The sequence below is a fragment of the Taurulus bubalis genome (genome assembly GCF_910589615.1).
Source record: "Taurulus bubalis genome assembly, chromosome: 19".
Classification (NCBI taxonomy): Eukaryota; Metazoa; Chordata; class Actinopteri; order Perciformes; family Cottidae; genus Taurulus; species Taurulus bubalis.
Window position 1 is genome coordinate 15,731,786 of NC_136607.1, and position 20,543 is coordinate 15,752,328.

The following is a 20,543-nucleotide window of genomic DNA, read 5'->3' on the forward strand; positions in this document are numbered from 1 at the left end:
ACACTAAATCGACACTTTGTGTTTGCCAGGCCACAGAGAAGGATGAAGCTGCAAGCATGAAGGATTGGATCTTAAGGTATGCAGAGCAGAGCAGTGATGAGGAGGAGGAAGAGGAAGATAAAGGAGGGAAGAAGACACACAACCCTGAACTGGATGAAAAGTTTGATCCAGTAAGTAAAATTAAAGCAACTTAAAATTAAGATCTCTTTTTATTATTATTACAGGAATATAGAGCAGAATGCTTATTCACGTTTCTGCCTAGCATTAGATGAGCTTAAGGTTTATAAAGGAGTTAATAGTACAAGACATTACATATTATTTAATGAGCATTAAAGGTGCTGGTAGGTGGATTTGTACCCTCAGACAAAGCCAGGCTATCCTCTTTAATCTTTATGCTAAGCTAAGGTAACGGGCTGCTTTATGTTAATCAGACAAATATTGGTGGTTCAATCTTCTCATATAACTCTCAATAGGACAGCGAACAAGCATGGTTACCAAAAATATCAAAATATTGCTTTTATTTCCTGTAGTTTGAGGGTGTTATGGATTTACCTAATTTCAGCTCTGAAATGTGCCTTTTTTCAGCTTTTGACAGAAGTTAGGAGGCGGTGATAGTGTAGTAAATGTTACACCTGAGTGTAATAACCATGAATGCTATTTCTTGCTGTATAGAATGACAGGTATTTGGGCCTTACTGCGCAATTGTATGACGCAAAAGATATGGCAGCTACTGCCAAGTCAAAAGGAGACAAGGCGGGCCAGAGGATGGCACAGGACAGGATACGCATCATACAGCAAGGTGAGAGCGCTCTATCGATTACCTGCGGAGAGTAAACTATTTCTTCTAACTCCGCTTTGACTTATGTAGAACACATGTGCTATTCTGTTTCCAGAAATGAAGCCACTGGAGTCCCACCCTGTGTTCAACCCAGCTCTAAAGGTGGTAGACGTGCCTCCGAAGGAAAAGAAGATACTTCCTGTCAGCGAAGAAAAATCGGATGGCAACTTAAACCTATTTGAACAAACTGAAAAGGCCCCTCCTGCGGCAAAAGGTTTGCATCTCCCAAACGAACGCCGTCTGAGCCAAGTGACTTCAACAGAACTCGTTCAAAGTGTTTTACAGGGTATTTTAAACATAAAACGTAACATACTGGGCTTCAACTTGTAATTCAAGCCCAACATACTGTTTACTACCACTCGTATAGATGCTGTGTATACACATAGATCACATATCACTAACTATAACCAAACCATATGAATCAGTGATTAATATACTGCGGTATCAAACCATTAGATATACGTTTCAAACATTTGTGGAGCACAAGTTTGTCTCTGTACTAAGTTTGGTTGCAAATGTATGATGACAAACTAAAGAGATTTACATTTTTCCTTTTCTTCCAACTCCAGTGGCGAAAAAGAACGAGCCGAAGGACATTCGCGATTTTGACTACACAGCTCGCAGCTGGACAGGAAAGTCTCCCAAGCAGTTCCTCATCGACTGGGTCCGAAAGAATCTGCCCAAGAGTCCAGCACCGGCTTTTCACAAGGTCGCTGCTGGTCGATACTGGAGATCCAAGTAAGTGTGTGTGTGTGTGTGTGTGTGTGTGTGTGTGTGTGTGTGTGTGTGTGTGTGTGTGTGTGTGTGTGTGTGTGTGTGTGTGTGTGTGTGTGTGCATGTTTCTGGGTCTTTGTTTCCATATACAAAGATCAGACACAAAGACGTGTAATATATTCTCCATGTGCTGAATTTCCATTTCAGTTGACTTCTCACACAACCATAATCATTTGTGCTGTCTATTGAAGAATGAAATAACCTGCAGTAGTGGACTGTAGTCCTATTTGAGATTCTTTAACTCTGTTGTTTATAATCGGCGTATAACTACAGCTGGAAATATTTGGTATTGATTTGACGTCTTTGCATCCAACAGAGTGCGTGTGCAAAGGACTGAAGATGTTCTTGAAGTTTGTCCAACGATCTTGACGGAGGACAGCATGCAGGCTCAACATCTGGCAGCCACACTGGCCCTCTACACCATGATTAAAGGACAGGTAAGACATGCAACCAGGCAGAGTTTCTCTCATCCTAATCCTCATCCTCCTGTAATAACCACTATCCCTCTCTATCGTTCCCTCTCAGTCAGTGCACCAGCTCCTTCCTCCAACCTACAGAGATGTGTGGCTGGAGTGGAGAGACAGCGAGCAGCAGCAGAAGGAAGAGAGTCGCACTGCTGCCAACAAACCTCGAGACCAGTTCATCACCCGGCTTCTGACCAGACTCAAACAGCAGCAGACCCAGGACCAAGACCAGGAGTTTGGATCCCAAGGCCAGCTGGGGCTGGTCAGTGCTGGGGATGAAGAGCCGGAAGAGTCCTGGGAGAACCTGGCTGGTCTTGATATTGGGGAGGCAGGTCAAGAACTGGAGGACAAGAGTGAGAAAAGGGGGAGAGGGGAAGCGGCACTTGCGGCGTCCAGAGAGATCTTAATGAAGCTGAAGAAGTCTCCACTGGCCCACAAACTGAAGGTAAAAACACAAAGGCGTGGTACTTCACCATATTAAATATATTGTAATCTTAAAGATGCACAAACTGAACCCAAGTAATTCAACCTTCAAGGCAGACCGAGAGCAGCTTCCTGTCTTCCAACACCGGTATCGTGTCCTGGAGGCTCTGCAGCGACACCCTGTGGTGGTGGTGGCTGGTGAGACGGGTAGCGGAAAGAGCACCCAGATTCCTCAGTTCCTCTTGGAGGAGCTGTTAACGGGAGGCAAAGAGGCGAAGCCCTGCAACATCGTGGTGACCCAGCCCCGCAGGATATCCGCCATGAGCCTGGCCTGCAGAGTCAGCCAGGAGATGGGCTGCGAGGACGGCCCGGGATCGAAGGTGAAAATACATTTTTACAGTCCTGCTTGATGGGCCCGAGTATGAAACCTTTAGCGTAGCTCTTTTATAAACCACAATGCGGCCTGATAGGATGCACTGTCCCCTGCTTTAATGGATATGTTTCATGTTTAAATCGTGTTTCAGTCGTCGCTGTGTGGATACCAGATCCGGATGGAGAATCAGTCTGGGGAGTGGACCCGCCTGCTGTACTGCACTACTGGAGTCCTGCTCAGGAAGCTCCAGCATGACAGACACCTCAGCTCCCTGACGCACATCATCGTAGACGAGGTGAGGGTCCCCTCCACCCTTAGGTGCACTCATTTTCTGTGAAATGTAGTTTTTCCACTAACTGCAGTAGTGCACTAAAAGGTTAGTTTTGCGAGTTGTTGATTTGTCACCTCTTTTTGTTTCTCATAAACACACACACACACACACACACACTGTCATTCGCCTTGTGCTCTCATCTAATCCCTAACGATCCACCGACCTTCAGTCAAACGAATTAAGTGCAAGTCTTTTCTCCCCCCGCCTCTTCACCTCCATCCTCTCAGGTCCATGAGCGCAGTGTCCAGTCAGACTTCCTGTTAACCATTCTGAAAGACGTTGTGATGAGGAGATCAGACCTGCAGCTGATCCTCATGAGCGCCACAGTGGACTGTGACAAGTTCTCCAACTACTTCAACCGCTGCCCAGTGATCAACATTCCCGGCAGGACTTTCCCAGTGGATGTAAGAGGAGCTTGTGTTTACTTGTTAAGATAATTCAACTTTCCCTTTGTCTATACTGAAGGCTTTGGACGTCCCATCACGGCTGTGTTTCCGTGACATTTCGAGGGCAAAGCAGATCTTTTCAACCTTGTGTGTGTGTGTGTGTGTGTGTGTGTGTGTGTGTGTGTGTGTGTGTGTGTGTGTGTGTGTGTGTGTGTGTGTGTGTGTTTTTTCTTCTTTTTAGGTGTTCCACTTAGAAGATATAGTGGAGCAGACGGGGTACGTTTTGGAAAAGGACTCGGAGTACTGCCAGAAAATTCTTGAAGATGAGGAGGAAGTCAGCATCTCTATCTCACAGAAAGGTGGCAAGACAGCGCAGCACCAGGTAATGTTGTCTCTGTGCAGCGGGAATACAGTATAAGTGGTAGTGGAGTTTTATCCATGGATGTTTCCTACTTCCGTCTTTCCCAGGAGGTGATATTGAGGGACTCTTCCGGCTGGGACCTGGGTCCAGATCTTGACCACTTCAGCAGCAGGACTCGGCAGATGCTGCAGTACATGAACCCTAATAAGATCAATATGGACTTACTGGTTGACCTCATCGACTATCTAGGTGCAACATGCTTGTTTTCAGCCAGCACAAAGTACATAATCATGCATGTTTAACTCTTGTGTGCTAAATTTCTGCATTTTTGTACTCTGCCAGACAAATCCCCACAGTTTGCGGTGATGGATGGAGCCGTTCTCGTGTTCCTCCCGGGTCTGGCTCACATCCAGCAGCTCCACGACCTGCTCTCCTCAGACAAGAGGTTCAGGGACAAAAACAGGTGACATACATAAACTGATCTAATCCATGATTAACTCATAATAGTACTGCACCAAAAACAGAATGGTGAAACACACAAATGCTACATTCCTCTATTTCTCTGTATGACTGGCTCTTCTAGGTACAGGATCGTTGCTCTTCACTCCACTCTCTCGTCAAAGGACCAGGCTGCTGCCTTCACAGTGCCACCTGCTGGATTTAGAAAGGTACTTCTGAATGCGGTGTAATGAAGCATTGAGAAATAGAAAATTGAACAATCAAGGTGATGTCATATGATTCAAGAAAGTTCCTTTTGTAGAGCTGTTTTTCCATTAAAATCATCTTGCTTGTTTTAAAAAGAAAATAAATGTTTAACACTCCACAAAGATTAAATTATTTGAGAGAGTAATTGAACAAATCTATTCATTGATCCCTAACATCCCTACTGCTATGCTTTGCTTTGCGCCTCATTTAGATTGTCTTGTCGACTAACATTGCTGAGACAGGTGTGACTATCCCCGACGTTGTGTTTGTCATCGACACCGGAAAGACTAAAGAAAATAAGTAAGAGCTCAGGAACTATATCGGGAAAGAATGTTGCTTGTTATAGTATTTGATATTATCTTCTATTAAGTTAAAACACATGCTAACATGGTCAAATCAATCTCATGATGATGGTACTGGAAAAGTCAAAGCATCACCTGAGTCCTAGTTGTTGTTGAGATAATTCAGTCTGGACCAAAGAAGTGGAATCACCAACAAACATACCACCTGACTAATAATTACAGTAATGGAAGTAAATTAACTCCAGTCTACTGTGTCGTTCAGGTACCATGAGAGCAGCCAGATGAGTTCCCTGGTGGAAACGTTTGTTTCCAAAGCAAGCGCCCTCCAGAGGCAGGGGAGAGCAGGACGCGTCCAAAACGGCTTCTGCTTCAGGCTCTATCCGAAGTTCAGGTATGGAGGCCATCATTCATTCTGTAGAGATGGGATGTCATTTCCTGTTATATTCATAAAGAAGGTGTTCATTAAAAAAGACAATACATGTGTTAGGCCATGTGCTGATCTGTTCTGCTCTTGTTTGACCCTCTTGACTTCAGGTTTAACTCCTTCATGGATTACTCCATTCCAGAGATACTACGGGTCCCACTGGAGGAGCTCTGCCTTCACATCATGGTACAAAACCATACTCACACAGACACCGAAATAAATAACTCACAAAAGGCAAACCTTTTTTTACATTGTACAACTGTGGAAGCATTGTTTCAGCTTCAGTTCAAGGCGTTCTTCACTCCCTTCTCTCTGGTAGAAATGTCAGTACGGCTCCCCAGAGGACTTCCTGAGCCGGGCCCTGGATCCCCCTCAGCCCCAGTCGGTCAGTAACGCCGTCAACCTGCTGAGGAAGATAGGCGCCTGTCACCCCGAACATCATCTCCTCACTCCTCTGGGACACCACCTGGCAGGTCTGCCCGTCAATGTGAAGATTGGCAAGATGCTCATCTATGGAGCTATCCTCGGCTGCCTGGAGCCCATAGTATGTCCCGCTGCCTTATTATTCAGAAACACTCTCATAATGAGTAGTATTTTATTTGGACCAATGTCTCTATATTAGGTGGTTATTATATATTGCATATTAAGAAGAGATTTGTTTCAGGCAACCATTGCGGCAGCAATCTCGGAGAAGTCTCCCTTCTCCACACCGATGAACAGGAAGGAGGAAGCCAACCTGGCCAAAGCCGCCCTGGCATTGGCCAACTCTGATCACCTGACGATATACAATGCATATCTGGGGTAGGAACCACAGACTTTGGATTTTCACTTAGGAGCCTTTTTTGGGGATTGATGCAAACTGAGCCAAAGTAGTGTAGTAGTAGAAGACTGGTACAAAAAGTACAAACCAAACTGTGTGAAGAGTTTTACACATATCTTCAGGTCTGGAAAAGCATTGTGTTCGGTTCCATCAGAAACAGCCCTTAGAAGGTATTAAAAATACTTACATTTAATTAAAAAAAGTCTTGAATATTTAGTTTTTCCCTTGTTGGCCCTCACATTAGTTACACATTTTGTATATGGGGTTGCAGGTTGTCTATAAAAAGTCAGTAACACTGCAGACTCTGTTGCAACTGCTAGCTTCAGTAGCTATAATGCTCATAGACTCACAATGTAAATAGTGCTGCTGCTTTTCTGGACCCGGGTCCTGTTGTACGACTAACTACTTTACTAGAAATTACTGGTATGTACAACTGGCAAGTACAGTCAAAATATGATACAATTTCAATATATTGACATCGTAGATAATGAATGTAGGCCGTATTGTCTTTGACAGATGTGATAGAAGCAATCTCCCATTACAAAAACTTTCACAAAGAAAGGAAACAAATATAATTGATATTAGAAATCAGTCTTAATAGCTCAATATCTTCCTCTCTGATAACCCATTTATTTGTAGGTGGAAGAACTCACAGATGGATGGACAAAGAGCAGAAATGTCCTTTTGTAGAAAATACTTCCTCAATCGCACAGCTCTCATTACAATAGAGGTAACGCACACATGCACACATTTAGATTACCCCCCTCCTCCACCTCCCGTCTAACCCTGTGTGTTTGATCCATCTGCTGCCCAGAGTGTGAAGCACGAGCTGATGAGGATGATGGAGCAGGCGGGTTTTTGGTCGTCCCGCTCCAAGTCACAGGTGACGGCGACTGCGCCGGCGCTGTCCAAGCACCAGATCTCGGTCCTGAACGCAGTGCTGGCGGCGGGGCTCTACGACAGCGTGGCCCGGGTCTTGTGCACACCCTCTGTGGATGTGCTCGATCGAGTGGCCTGCACGGTGGAGACGCCCCAAGGCAAGGCTCAGGTCCACCCCTCATCTGTTAACCGCAACCTGCAGACACACGGCTGGCTGCTGTACCAGGAGAAGGTATGAGGGAAGAGAGTGTGTTGTGATGTCTGCTTATCTCCCAGTCACATGTGTGCTAATACATGTTAATCCACAGGTGAAATACACTAGGATCTACCTGCGAGACACCACTCTGATATCTCCTTTCCCCATGCTGCTGTTCGGAGGCGACATCGATATCCAGCACAGAGAAAGGCTGATCTCCCTAGATGGATGGATCCACTTCCAGGTCAGAGGTCACCGGGGTGGCTCGGGAGTTTTCAACGCTGTCCATGACTTTGTAGGCCAAGGAAATGGATCTTCTTCCAGGTTTATTTAATTCAATCCATTTTGCTTAAAGGCTCCTGTACGGATTGGTGTGATCTTTAAACACCTGAGGAAGCTGATGGACTCTTTGCTGGAAAAGAAGCTGGAGAACCCGAGAATGAGTCTTGAAGGTGAACACAAGCGTCGCAATATGACAAATTCACACTTTTGTTCAATGTGCCTGTGCAGCAAAACCTGAAAATCATGACAAAAATAGGTTTAAATACTGAATGGCTTAAGTTTTTTCATCCATTCTTGACAATAGTTAATAGACAGGAGGCTTTAAGTCGCTCTCTCTACAGTTTATCAAGGCATGGCTAAGCAGTGCTTCTTTGATGTGGAAATATAATATTAATACTGGATGTGCTAAAACCTTCTTCTGTCTGCTGTAGGTGAGAGGACCATCCATATGATTCTGGATCTGATCAAATCAGAGTGATATCGGACCACCAAAGGATCTGATTGCCCCTGAAGAACCTCCATCAATACCTTTTCTTCCACCATCGATGTGGACATCCTCAAGATGAACTGATAACTGCTTACCGAGAACTCTTACTCACATTGAGGAGGACTGTATCATATGAAATGCAAAAACTAATGTGGAAATTTGACCGATAAAAGTAGAAGATTATGTTGACAAATGTGGTGGAAATAAAGCTGCACACATTTTTATTTGAATCTTTCATTGTGTCATGGTTAATAATCAAAATAAAGTGAAATAATATATATATATATATATATATATATATATATATATATATATATATATATATATATATATATATATATATATATATATATATACACACACACACTAATAAATAGTAGGCAAACCGATTGGAAAGAAGACCGTGAATAGAGGAACTTTCCTACTTGAAAATGCAGAGAACAAATGTGCCTTTATTTGTACAAAAACAACACCAGGTCAGTTGCACAGTGAAATGCCATTTAATCCCTTTAGTCCTCCAGCTTCTACATTAATCACAGCTTGTAGCAATTTCTGCAAATGATGTGGTCACATAAATAAAGCAAAATCAAAGTGCAAATATTCCAACAATCCTCAAGTATTCAGAACATATTGCATGTCATCGTCACACATGCGTTTGAATTACTTGATAGTAAATCGAGGGCAGAGAACTCAATCTACCTTTCTTACAATAAAAGATTAGCCTGTTGTCCAGCACATAAAACTGTCAAACTGCCATCATGCAGGTTGAATATAGAAAAACAGGGCTTTCATGGAAAGAAATAAGCAAGACAGGGTCTTTAGTGATCCACATTCTGCACACAGTTGGTTAATGAGTGTGTTTTCAGTCAGCTTACATTCTACTCTCACATCGAAGCGGAAAGTGAGGAAATCTCAGTTTACCAAACTTTGTGAATCTCTATTTAATTATTTGAGAAAAGTATCGCTCCACAAAAAATAAATACAAAACTGAAGCTACGTTAAGATGGAATTAGGTTGGATATAGAGCCTTGAACAATATAAACAAGCAAAAAAGAGGCTCTATATCTCGACAGTAATTACCTTAATTGCACTGTTTTATTTATTTTCTCATTTTACTGAGCAAAAGTCCTCCTTTTAGCTTGTTTTGATAAAAAAAAAAAAAAAATCTTCTGTATTCTTTTTATAATAAGCACAAACCACTTAATGTACTCTTCTGGTTATAAAACAGTTCATCTGAAAGTACCACACAACCTTACCTAAAAATATGTATGCACGCACTGTAATGACACTCATTTCCGTGACGGGAAATCAAAAGGAGGAACTGATGAGATGTATGTGACGCCTCGTGACAAAGCTGCAGCGCTGCAAGGGATGTATAATAACTTCTCCAGCAGATTTGCACGTTAGTATTGGATAACGCTGTACCCTGCGTCCTGCACCGTTGAGTAGATCGTATCTGCAATTATAGCAAAGATCAACACAATGAGGTGGTTAAGTATGAAAAGCAGAAGCGTGCGGAAACTATTCAGTTGATAACGAAGCCACAGACCTCAATCCCACCATTAAAACTACCTTTTGTTTCACACACAGACTAGCCAGACACTTCAAGTTGTAAATGTGACAATTAGCAATACACAATAAAACCTGGTATTTACTGTATGTTCACCAAGTTGCATGCCTCTTTAGCTACATGATCCCACAAGCAACACACTCTACAATGCATTTAAATAGAAACGCACAAACATACCCTCGCTGTTGTTTGTTGGATCAGGTAAAGGCCCCCTCCTGCAAATTCACAAAACAAGGTAAACAATAAGTCCGTAAGTGTTGAAATGCGGATTGGAACAGACAGGTGGCAACGCTCTCTCTTCTTCGTTTACCTGATGATTGGTGGAGGCAGTCGAGAGGGTGGAGCTACAGCTGGAGGCCTGTGACCACTGTAGAAGTTGTCATAGATAACCGGCGCTGTGGAGAGAGAACAATTACGATTCTTCACATACTAAACAACTGATCAAACAGTGCATGTTTGTGCACCTTCCTGTGTATGTGTGCTTTCAGCATTCTAGCACTGGTTAATTATATATTACAGTTTTGTGAATGAGTATTCATATACCTGGTGGTTTGTCACCAGTCCGCCTGAGGTTGACAAAGTGTTCAATATCCTCCTGGACATTACACTGCTCCAGTGACTTCCTCACTTCCTCATACAGCTATACACACACACACACACACACACACACACACACACACACACACACACACACACACACACACAGACACATACAGACATTAAAACAAGGTCAGAGTCCAATTAAGCATGTTTTATGGATATGCTTGGAAAGGAACGTTTTTCTTTGTTCACAGATGACTTTAAACCTGCATGAATTTGGCCACTAGGGGCAGCTTAACACGCTGTAAACCAGACAGCAACCTCCTGGTCTGAAAAGTGAAGCCAATGCAGTAGTGCCTTCAATTTAAATTGTCTCTACTGGCCATCAGGAGGCGACTCCTCCAGGTGCAAAAAGAAGTGTGATTGTATAGAAGTCTAGGAGAAGTAAACATTGTGAACTTGGGTGTATGGTCTCATTCGCTAGTTTCAAGTCTTCAATATAGAACAACGTTCGTTTAGTAAATGTAACTCCTATTGAGAGTAAGATAGATGATAAGGCATTTTATGCTTTAGGGTGTGGCTACATTGTGATTGACAGGTTGCTCTTACTGCGTGGTCCAGTCTGGGAGTTGTCCGTGTTTTTGTCTTACGACTTGAACACTTGAATAGTGTGTTTTCACTTCTGGTTGCAAGACCCGTTTACACATCCAGCAGGTACTGAGCAACATAAGCATTCATTTAAAGTAAAGTTTGTGTCCACCTCTTTTAGCTCTGGTTTGGTCTCCACCAACTCCTGAGAAAAATATCTAGCTTTTGGCTGCTAAACACTCCACTGTGTTCATTGGCTAGTTGCCAACTGTGTCTGTCTGCTGGGTACTTAACAGCTTAACAACCCATATGAATGATTATCTTAAGACTGTGTAGCTAAATACTGATTATATCAGCTTTAAAGGCACTGTAACTGTGGGCCTTACCTCATCACTGGTCACACACTGCTGGGATAGCTGGTTGAGGTGAGTCCAGACTGTGTTTCTAAGAAAGTTAATACGCTCCATTGCCTGTTTCTCTAACATCTGTGAAGGAAAACAGAACAAAAACACAAGGTAAATTCCATGATGTATGTTTCATTCAACCTTTTGGGATCCAACCAAACGGTCTCACCTCACAGGCTTTGACGTGTTCCTTTTGCCATTCATCTCTGATCTTTCCCACTATGGTCACATTCTGATAGTATAACCTGTCTGCCAATCAAACGCATACATCAAACAGTAAAAAGGTTGTTTAAACATCCAAAAAAGGCACCCAGCACATGATGTGCTGAAGATGTTTGTGGTCGGTTTCTTTTTCTGGACTTACCTGCTTCTTCTGCATTCTGTTTTGCATTCTGTGCTTTTGTGGCGAGCTGAAAGGTGATAAATGAAGAACACATGAGTATGAATTCTTCAAAAGCAGGTCAACAGAAGGTTAACATATATGACAAGTAACACAAATGATATGAACAAACCCCACCTATAACACCTCCGCGACCCACAGTTTGAGAACCACTGCTTTAAACACACACTTCAATAACAGACATTTGAACATATTCTTACGTACTTGTTTTGTTTCATAGTCTATTGTACATACAATACGTATGCATGTTTAATTATATATTCATAATATTGTACTGTGTTTATAGTTGAGCACCCATCACTAACACAAAATCCCTTTAATGTGCAAACACACTTGGCAACAAACCGTCTCTGATTCTGAAATAGGCCGAAAACACAAACTTCATGTAAATCCAATGGTGGATAAAATCAATATTCCAATTATATATTTCATTCTTTGTCCAAACACATTATTCTTCAATGAGTGAGAAGCGGCAATTTTTTTACACTGCACCTTTTCCATGTGCTTGGTGTTGTTGGTGTTGGTGTTTCGGTTCACGTTTTGATCGGCTTCTTCTTTATCTCGGCATTTCTGCTCATATGTCTTCTTAGACTGGGGACAGCATCACAGTTAGCAGTTAGCAGTTAGCGTTACAGCTCTTTAATCCATTGTAAACTGTTCGTCACCACAAATGATGGAAAAGGCAAAACATTAAGGAAACAAGTCAAGAAAGACAGCAGCAGCAACGGAGCTTGAGGAAGGATATGACGGCAGAGTTCTTTACCTCTGGGCTTATTTAAATTTTAATTTAAATATTGCACAAGAACGTCTTCTTTCGGCAATGACTTTCACGGTATTAAATTACACTTCTGTTAACTTCTCAGACTGGTCAACACAACTTCCTCATCCAAAGAAGAAGAAAGGGGAAGGGATAACGTGCATTTTCGTTGTTTTCACAACACAACTGAAACTTTGACATTGACCACAAATGGACAAAAATAGGCATGGTACTATCACTTTTAAGTCATACAGATTCATAGATAGTAGAGTATCTTGGCCTTGGTTTGGTCGGTCAGTTACTGTGTATCATTAATGCTAATCTGCTCATCTTATTAATAACACATTACAAGGAAAAGAAACAGAAAAGTTCTCGAGGGAACTTTTGAAAGTGCCCATAAAGTCATTTATTTTATGTTGAGCCTGATAGTTAACTCTGCATTTTAATTTTTACTTACATCCATTGTCTTCTTGAAATGTGAAGACTTCTGTTTGTGGAGGGCATCCATCTGTTGTTCCATCTGAAATGACAGCGTTGCGTCAACAACTCAGATGCCAGTCTGCTCGCTGCATCGCAGTGCTGATAAAAACCACCAACCTTCTTCCTCGTTTCTTTTTGTTTTTCTCTGAATTCTTCCAGTTTCTTGGCCTCCTCCCTCATGCTCTGCGCCAGTTGTGAGTGTGATAGACTCACATGTTCAGTCTCTGCAATAGTAGAAACATGATGTATATTCCGAAAGGAGTCGTTATTCAAAAATGTACAAAAAGTACTCACGTAATTTGAACATGTCCAGGGATCGTTTTAATGTGCTTGAAAAAGAAAAGAAAAGATTACAGAGAGATTTCACACAAAAAAGTACACAACTTTAGTTTATCTATAAGACACTTTATCCACTACATTTAATGTCATTTAATTATAGTTACAGTCTTTCATAGTCTAACTCCGTCCTCTTTTAGACTCACATGTCTGAATGCTGCTAAGGAGTTACAGTCATTTACTTATAGTTTAGTCCTTCATAGTCTTAATAGTTCCTAATTTATGTTGTCTATATGTCACAGTCTTAATAGTTCCTAATTTATGTTGTCTATATGTTATATGTTGTTTTGTTTTTTTAACTTTTACATTTTTTTTGCACTTCATTATTATTATTATTACTATTGCACAATTCTCTATATGTTGGACAGAAGAGAAACATACTTTCGATCTTCTGCATGTTTGCACATTGCACAAAATTGACAATAAAACTGACTTTGACTTTAACTTTAGACTTTTGAAAAAGAGGAAACAAAACTCCCTGTGGAGTTTTTGACCACGAGGTTCCTTGATTATCTCGACAGGCGGTAATGTGCAAAGAAACATAACAATGGAGAAACAAAGAGAGCTAGAAGAAGACTGCTTGCACGTAAACATAGATGGAAATAATACACTATTTAAAACATGTAAAAAAACTTCTGAATAAAATAATTAATTTTGGCCTTCCAAGACCTGCAGATACTTTACTCATGAATTTACATCATGCCTTTTGGTGAGAAACACTGGATGTAAACAGGATTATGGGTACTAGGTATCAATAATCTACTTTGCTTTTACTAAGTCAATAATTCAGTTTCCCTCTCACCCACCTTCCTCTTCAGAAACAGTCACACTGATCATGTGACAGAATGGGAACTAGACTCGCTGAAGCAGAAACAATGTCAACGCGGACACACACAATCTGACAGACTAAAACAACCTTATAAAGTAATTGCAGCAAAAGCACATTTCTTCCTTTAAACAGCGAACAGAGTCAAAGTTATCTGCCTTCACTCGTCTTTCTGCATCCAGACTAATAGACATTAGTGTCAGTTCTGCAGAGACAGAACTTTCTGAGGTTCTCTGTAGATAAAACACATATTAACCACATCTCGACACATGGTGGTGGCTTACTTCATCTCATTGTGTCCACACACCTTCTTGGACAAACCGAGGAGATCTTTGGCGTACTTCTCTTCAACGGCTGCCCTGAAAGAAACGACCAGAAGCACAGAACGCTAGAGAACAAACAGAGGAACCCTGCTGCTCAGTAATCAGTGATGCATTATTACTAGTTTTCATATACAAAGAACAGTCATTACTTTCAGCCAGTGGACATTTTTAGAAACGGACAGATGGATATAACGAATTTATACGAATAAATAAATGAATAAAAATGAATTCATGACGACATTTACGTCAGTACAGATTAAAAACAGCCTTGCTGCCTGGTAAATGAGTTCAAATCAAAAGCATCCATACATGTTAAGAAAAAGACAACAAGGACATATGAGGACAACATAATTCTCTATCATGTTATCTATTGAGTCCGGATAGTCAGGAAATCCTCAGAAACTAAAATAAGAAGGTGCAATTTTCAGAATGCACCACAGCGGCTTTCTGTGTGACCACACGTGTCAACTGGTGTGACTATCTGTACGCATGCAGAGGTACGGGTCCACAATACAGTTATTCAACAATTTCTGCAATTTTCAAACATTTGCTTTATTTATTTTCTAAATATGTTCTATTTGTTGTATATATTTATTAGTTATTTATACTTATTTATACATATTCAATACATATAGCTAAATTGACAAATTGATAAATGAGGTTTCCTGAGTGTGACACTGAGATAAGTGTGTTAGAGTATTTGGGGAACTCTTGAATCTTGTGGCTTTAAAAGTGCTTTTCAATCTTACATGAGAAAACCTTTAGTTATGTTATGTGAAGCATCCTCTTATCATTAGATGTGTGTTTTATTATACTTGTAAAGCAATATAAGCAAATGTTTTAAAAGCATGTGTGTGTGTGTGTGTGTGTGTGTGTGTGTGTGTGTGTGTGTGTGTGTGTGTGTGTGTGTGTGTGTGTGTGTAAGAGAGAGAAAGAGAGAGAGAGAGAGAGAGAGAGAGAGAGAGAGAGAGAGAGGACAGCTACCTTATCACATGAGGAAGGAGGAAATCTAAATTCAAATGTCAAACTTTGTATATCTCCATTGTAAAATATATTATCTGTATGCTATTTCACAGACCCTTGCTCTGTTCCAACTCTAAGAATAATATATTTAAACTGGTCTCCCACAATGCAGTAGTGTGCAGGAAAAAAATACTGATTCACCTTTGGATTGAATATAAAAGTAGGAAAACCCTTCCAGATCAGAATATACGTGTATATTATAATCAAACTTGAGCGTGGCTGTTCATTTTAAATGCAATAAATTGTAAGAAACTATTCTTCTGGTGTGGAGAAAGTAGTGCATTTGAAGCTTTCTGGCATTTAACAATGTCATTTCAGGTTTATTAACAGGTTTATTATGAATACCACAACATTGACCGATTGTAGGCTATTGCGAGCAAATTCTGTGTCGCAAATTCAGATATATTCTCAAATATTATCCTTGAAGTGCCGCTGAAAACAAGTTAAACTTCACATTGTATTAAAGACCAACCAAATACAGCCTGCTATGATTTCAATGCTGTCCGTGAAACTCCTGTTGTTCATTCTCTCCTTCTTTCTTCTCTTCTTCCTTAATGTCACTAAAGGAGAACTAAGCAACTTCAGCCTCAAGAGACATCTAATCCTCTGCAGTCGCACTTGAAATATTCTTGCGTTAACTTACTCAACTCCCTTCCTGTTCACTTCCAACAGGTCACTCTATCTGACTCTGTCAAACCTTGCAAATACAATTAACTGTATCTATATATATATATATATATATATATATATATATATATATATATATATATATATATATATATATATATATATTCCAACTACTTGTATGTACAAAACAGTTCTATGTTATATTTTGCTAATTTGTTTTCAGCTGCACGTCTAATTACATTCCTCGTTTGTGTACACCCATGCATATATATATACACACATACAATAAAACTGATTCTGATTCTGATATTGATCTTGGCATTACCTGGCCTTCATGAAGTCCTCCACCTCCTTGCATGTCCTCTTGCCATCATTGAAATACTGGATGATTGCATCATAGCCACCAGTGGAGGTCAGGTCAGAGTTCTGCCAATAAGTGGGGGTTACTTGTTTAGATTATACGTCCAGTTTATGGATATATGTTATTAGAATAGTATAACTTTAAAACAGATACCTGATGGACCTCAGAGGACTAGCTGCTATCACACCACCACCACCTCTACTTCCACTCTGTGAGAAGACTCGACTAAACTCTGTCTTGATTCTCACAATAGTTTTCCCAGGACGACGCCACACGCAGACATAAATAAACGCTTGAGCGTTCAGGTCTTTGACACAGAGATGTAAATTGTTGTTTTGAATTGTACTTCTCCATGATTTAGGTAAGCTGAGGGCACCAGCCTATAATCATCCTCACCTTGCAGATGACAAAATCAGCGGGTTATTGACTTATCAACAGATACGAAGCCATGTAACTGTATCACTTATTCAATTATACCAGAGTCTGGAGGGAGATTCACTTTTTTCATTAAGCAAGTGGTGGAATGTAACTGAGAATGTTCACTTATTTGAGTTACTTGTACTTTTACTTGAGTATTTCCATTCTGTGCCACTTTATAATTCTATTCCACTACATTTCAATATTTTTTCAATATTGTTGTTTAAGTCACTACATTTATCTGACACTAGATAGGTTGCAGATCAATATCTAAAACAAGACATGCAAAACACACAATCAGTTTATAGAATATGGCTCATTGCTATAGATTACCCAACAGTAAACCAAGCAGATTACAGTCTGCTCCACCTCAACAGACAACAACAATAGCATGGTATTTACACATTTATGCACCAGTAGAAAATAAGTGATATAATAACACTAGACACAAGACATGTTTGTACTCTTTTCATAATTGTTTTACTTAACTGAGTATTTTTACAGTTTAGCATTAGTATAAGTACTTGTAATTAAGTATCTGAGTACTTCTTCCACCACTGCATAGATCACCTAAATTAGCTACAATTAGCAAAACACGTCTTTTTCCTGATTGGTTTTCCGAGATAGTGTTACATGGGAGTTACATATCATTGAAAAATATGAATTAATAAATAAACCCGAAGCAGACACTCACCCAGAAGGAATCCTTAAAATGAAGATTTTTCATAACTGTGACAGAGGACAGAGGGCAGTGAGCACAGGTCTGCTGGCTGAAAGTGACTGAAGCAGTTTGGTTAAAGCAACAGTCACAATGTGGGCTGGGCACCGTCCCAATTGACGCATGCGCAGTATGACAAATGTATACGGGGCACATGCAAATTACTTCTGGATTTGCATGTGCACTTTGTATCCATCTTTGCAGTTTGGATGGATCATATCCGACTAATAATGTATTAGTTATAACTTGAAAACGTTTTCATAGAACACCCTGTCAAGCATGAGCTGGAAAGATTTAATTATTCCTGTGATTTCTGATGTTTAAATAATTTTATCATATATTTTCATTCAAGCAAATATATATATATAATTACTTATTTGTATTATGTATTTTTTTTAAAAAGTATATCTAGAAGAGGCGTGTTATTTAATTTATTTTACAATTTAATTACTGTAACAAGAGTATATATTTTATTTCAACCATTTGTAATTTTCAGCAAATTCCAAACAAAGTGAAATAGTCATAAATAATATAAATATTACCTCTTTATATTCAGCTATATTACAACATTATATTTACTTTAAAAGTATAGGCTGAAATTACATGAAAATCCTAATTTAAAGAAAAAAATATACTTCCCTTCCTATTTACTTATTTATTTCTATTTTCCGTTTGTTAAACATGTATTTGTAGTTGCATTCCTTGGCACTTTGCTTCCTCGTTTTCTTCTTATATGCGTACTTTTGTCAATACATTTAGATTTGGATTGTTCTCCATAAAGGTAAAAGAAAGATGAGGGGATTAAAGATCAGATAGATAGATAGATAGATAGATAGATAGATAGATAGATAGATAGATAGATAGATAGATAGATAGATAGATAGATAGATAGATAGATAGATAGATAGATAGATAGATAGATAGATTAATTTGAGTGTGCTGCCATCTGGTGATTGATGTAGGTATGTAAAGGGTTTAGGTTTAAAGTTAAAAAGCACAACATAAGATATAATAGAACGGAATATGCTCAGTGATGGAAGAAGTATTCCTATTTTGTCATTCTTGTTGCAACACACTGTCTGTAGTGGCTCATTTATTCTATTTTAGCAGTTTAATTCTGTAAGAATCAGCATCATTGGAAACTTTGTTGTACTCTATCTTTTATTAAAGACACACTTTGAATTGTTCATTCTATTTTTCCCATAAACACACATATACATACACATATACACACACACACACACACACACACACACACACACACACACACACACACACACACACACACACACACACACACACACACACACATTACCTGCCCCTCTTTCACAAGGTGGTCAAGGAGGCAGATCATTTACCTCTAGAAAAATCTTGCACAAGATATTTTCCTTACAGCAACAACAGAAATGTTTGTTGACATGCTGAATGACAAGACATTATAAAGGAGTATGTACAATTACTCTGATAAGCATGTCCATATTGAAAACAACCTCTTCATACTATGTAGGGATGTGGCCATAAAAGACCTGTGATGACGATTTTCCAACACTCTTATCAGCAGCGAGGACCGCGCCTTTTGCACCAGGTGAACATTGTGCACAGCAGATGAATAGATACATTGAATACAAAGTGTGTGGTTGAGGCCGCTTGCTACATTTCAGAAGCCTAGTACACTCATGAGCTGCTAGCAGCTAAAAAAGACCCCTCTGAACTTCACACAGGGTTTCATTTAAATACATGTTTGAGACCTGAAGATGTGAGAGTATCTAAAATTCAAAAAAGAGGAAACTCCAAGGAAACTACTCTTTATTCTTTCATTAATCATGTCACAACGCCTCAGATATTGGACTGGACTACAACCCCAAACTGTATTTGTAGCAGTTAAAACCAGCTCCATCCTGACCAGCAACAGTAACGCTTTTATGTGTCAGTATTACCAATATATAGTAATAAATATATCAGTTACAGGGTACGTTCTTTACTTTTAATACTTAGGTTCATTTAGCTGATTAAACTTTTCTATTTTTCTTTGTTTTTACATTAATATATCGGTACTTTTACTTACACGCATTTTCTAAATCAGTCAAACCATTTGGCTGAAACATGATAGATCTAGTCTTTGGGCACATGGGAGTCTTTTTTTTTTTTTTTTACAATATACTCAACTATATTTTATACAATATAGCAGGATAAGAAAATGGTATTTGATCTATCTATATTATATATGAACTTATAATGAGTTCATATGCATATATATCTAAAAAGTAACGCAATGTTGGCTATTTTTCCTCATTTCTTTTAAATCTTGACATTGACTTACTGATAAAAGTGTGATTTTTCATGTCATCTAAAAATGTCAGTTCTACTAGGAGGAACTTGCACATCGTATGTCCGTACCCGATTTCAACACTTTGATGGATTGACTTCTGTTTACGATCTCGTCCCCTTTCTCCTTATTTGCAAATGAAACAGTTCCTCTCACAACTCATTGTAATCCTCCTCATCTTTCTGTCATTCTGTAACACCTCACTTCACCTTACATGGAGCTTTAGTCAGCAGCGCTCAGATCATCTGACTGTAATTTCCCTGGTACTTCCCTATTTCTGCTAAAAGGAAGAGGCATGCACCAACTTGTTCACGATGCACCAGCTTGCACGTGATGCCTGCATTGAGCAGATTTCTGAGACTTCACTCCATATGCTATTTCAAGAGCGACTCACAGGAGCTGAGTCAGGGGAAATCGTCATCTGATGTTGTTCTTTAATTCTCACCCGTTGCAGAAAGAACACTGTGGTTATTTCCTGGTGTTGACGTGATGGCATGTTTTGATGTAAAAATGTGGTTTTTTTGATTGATCTCATGTCATGCTTGTTATTGTGAATATCCAGTTTTTTCTGTTTATCTAATCCCAGAAGGGACACTACAAAGTTATGACCGTGCTCTACCTTCTGAATAACAACCACTGTGTCTAAATGTCTTATCACTATCCACCCATTAGGACACAAACACAGCCACCGGTGATCCAATGAGCTGCTGTTGCACGTTCATATCTTGCTCATACAATACATCTTTATGGTGTAATATATAAGTGTGAGTTAGTTCTCAACGTTCGGCCTCCGTAGGTTGAA

At 39.8% G+C, this 20,543-nt stretch overlaps 2 protein-coding genes across 2 annotated transcripts in view; one reads left to right on the forward strand and one right to left on the reverse strand.

The window, feature by feature from the left end:
* dhx29 (DEAH (Asp-Glu-Ala-His) box polypeptide 29) overlaps window positions 1-8,275 on the forward strand; it is a gene marked incomplete at its 5' end in the record, with an annotated part of 10,267 nt that extends 1,992 nt beyond the window's left edge. The window contains 23 exons of the mRNA XM_079235072.1: window positions 30-170; window positions 673-799; window positions 894-1,052; window positions 1,408-1,576; window positions 1,929-2,049; window positions 2,138-2,521; window positions 2,613-2,879; window positions 3,024-3,167; window positions 3,431-3,607; window positions 3,831-3,971; window positions 4,058-4,199; window positions 4,293-4,413; window positions 4,534-4,618; window positions 4,867-4,955; window positions 5,220-5,348; window positions 5,492-5,567; window positions 5,701-5,925; window positions 6,046-6,182; window positions 6,841-6,931; window positions 7,016-7,312; window positions 7,389-7,520; window positions 7,632-7,728; window positions 7,990-8,275. Coding sequence (XP_079091198.1) covers window positions 30-170; window positions 673-799; window positions 894-1,052; window positions 1,408-1,576; window positions 1,929-2,049; window positions 2,138-2,521; window positions 2,613-2,879; window positions 3,024-3,167; window positions 3,431-3,607; window positions 3,831-3,971; window positions 4,058-4,199; window positions 4,293-4,413; window positions 4,534-4,618; window positions 4,867-4,955; window positions 5,220-5,348; window positions 5,492-5,567; window positions 5,701-5,925; window positions 6,046-6,182; window positions 6,841-6,931; window positions 7,016-7,312; window positions 7,389-7,520; window positions 7,632-7,728; window positions 7,990-8,036 — 3,498 coding nt within the window. The 3' untranslated portion in view covers window positions 8,037-8,275. The remainder of the gene's footprint in view (window positions 1-29; window positions 171-672; window positions 800-893; window positions 1,053-1,407; window positions 1,577-1,928; window positions 2,050-2,137; window positions 2,522-2,612; window positions 2,880-3,023; window positions 3,168-3,430; window positions 3,608-3,830; window positions 3,972-4,057; window positions 4,200-4,292; window positions 4,414-4,533; window positions 4,619-4,866; window positions 4,956-5,219; window positions 5,349-5,491; window positions 5,568-5,700; window positions 5,926-6,045; window positions 6,183-6,840; window positions 6,932-7,015; window positions 7,313-7,388; window positions 7,521-7,631; window positions 7,729-7,989) is intronic.
* Window positions 8,276-8,522: 247 nt separating this feature from the next.
* pstpip2 (proline-serine-threonine phosphatase interacting protein 2) lies at window positions 8,523-17,424 on the reverse strand (the record flags this gene model as incomplete). The annotated part of the gene is made up of 14 exons (XM_079235488.1): window positions 8,523-9,501; window positions 9,793-9,830; window positions 9,926-10,010; window positions 10,159-10,255; window positions 11,130-11,228; window positions 11,317-11,396; window positions 11,512-11,557; window positions 12,040-12,138; window positions 12,762-12,824; window positions 12,902-13,008; window positions 13,079-13,113; window positions 14,231-14,305; window positions 16,245-16,345; window positions 17,392-17,424. 14 exons carry the CDS (start codon window positions 17,422-17,424, stop codon window positions 9,449-9,451), a joined length of 1,011 nt encoding a protein of 336 aa, XP_079091614.1. The 3' UTR covers window positions 8,523-9,448.
* Between the last annotated feature and the right edge of the window lie 3,119 nt (window positions 17,425-20,543).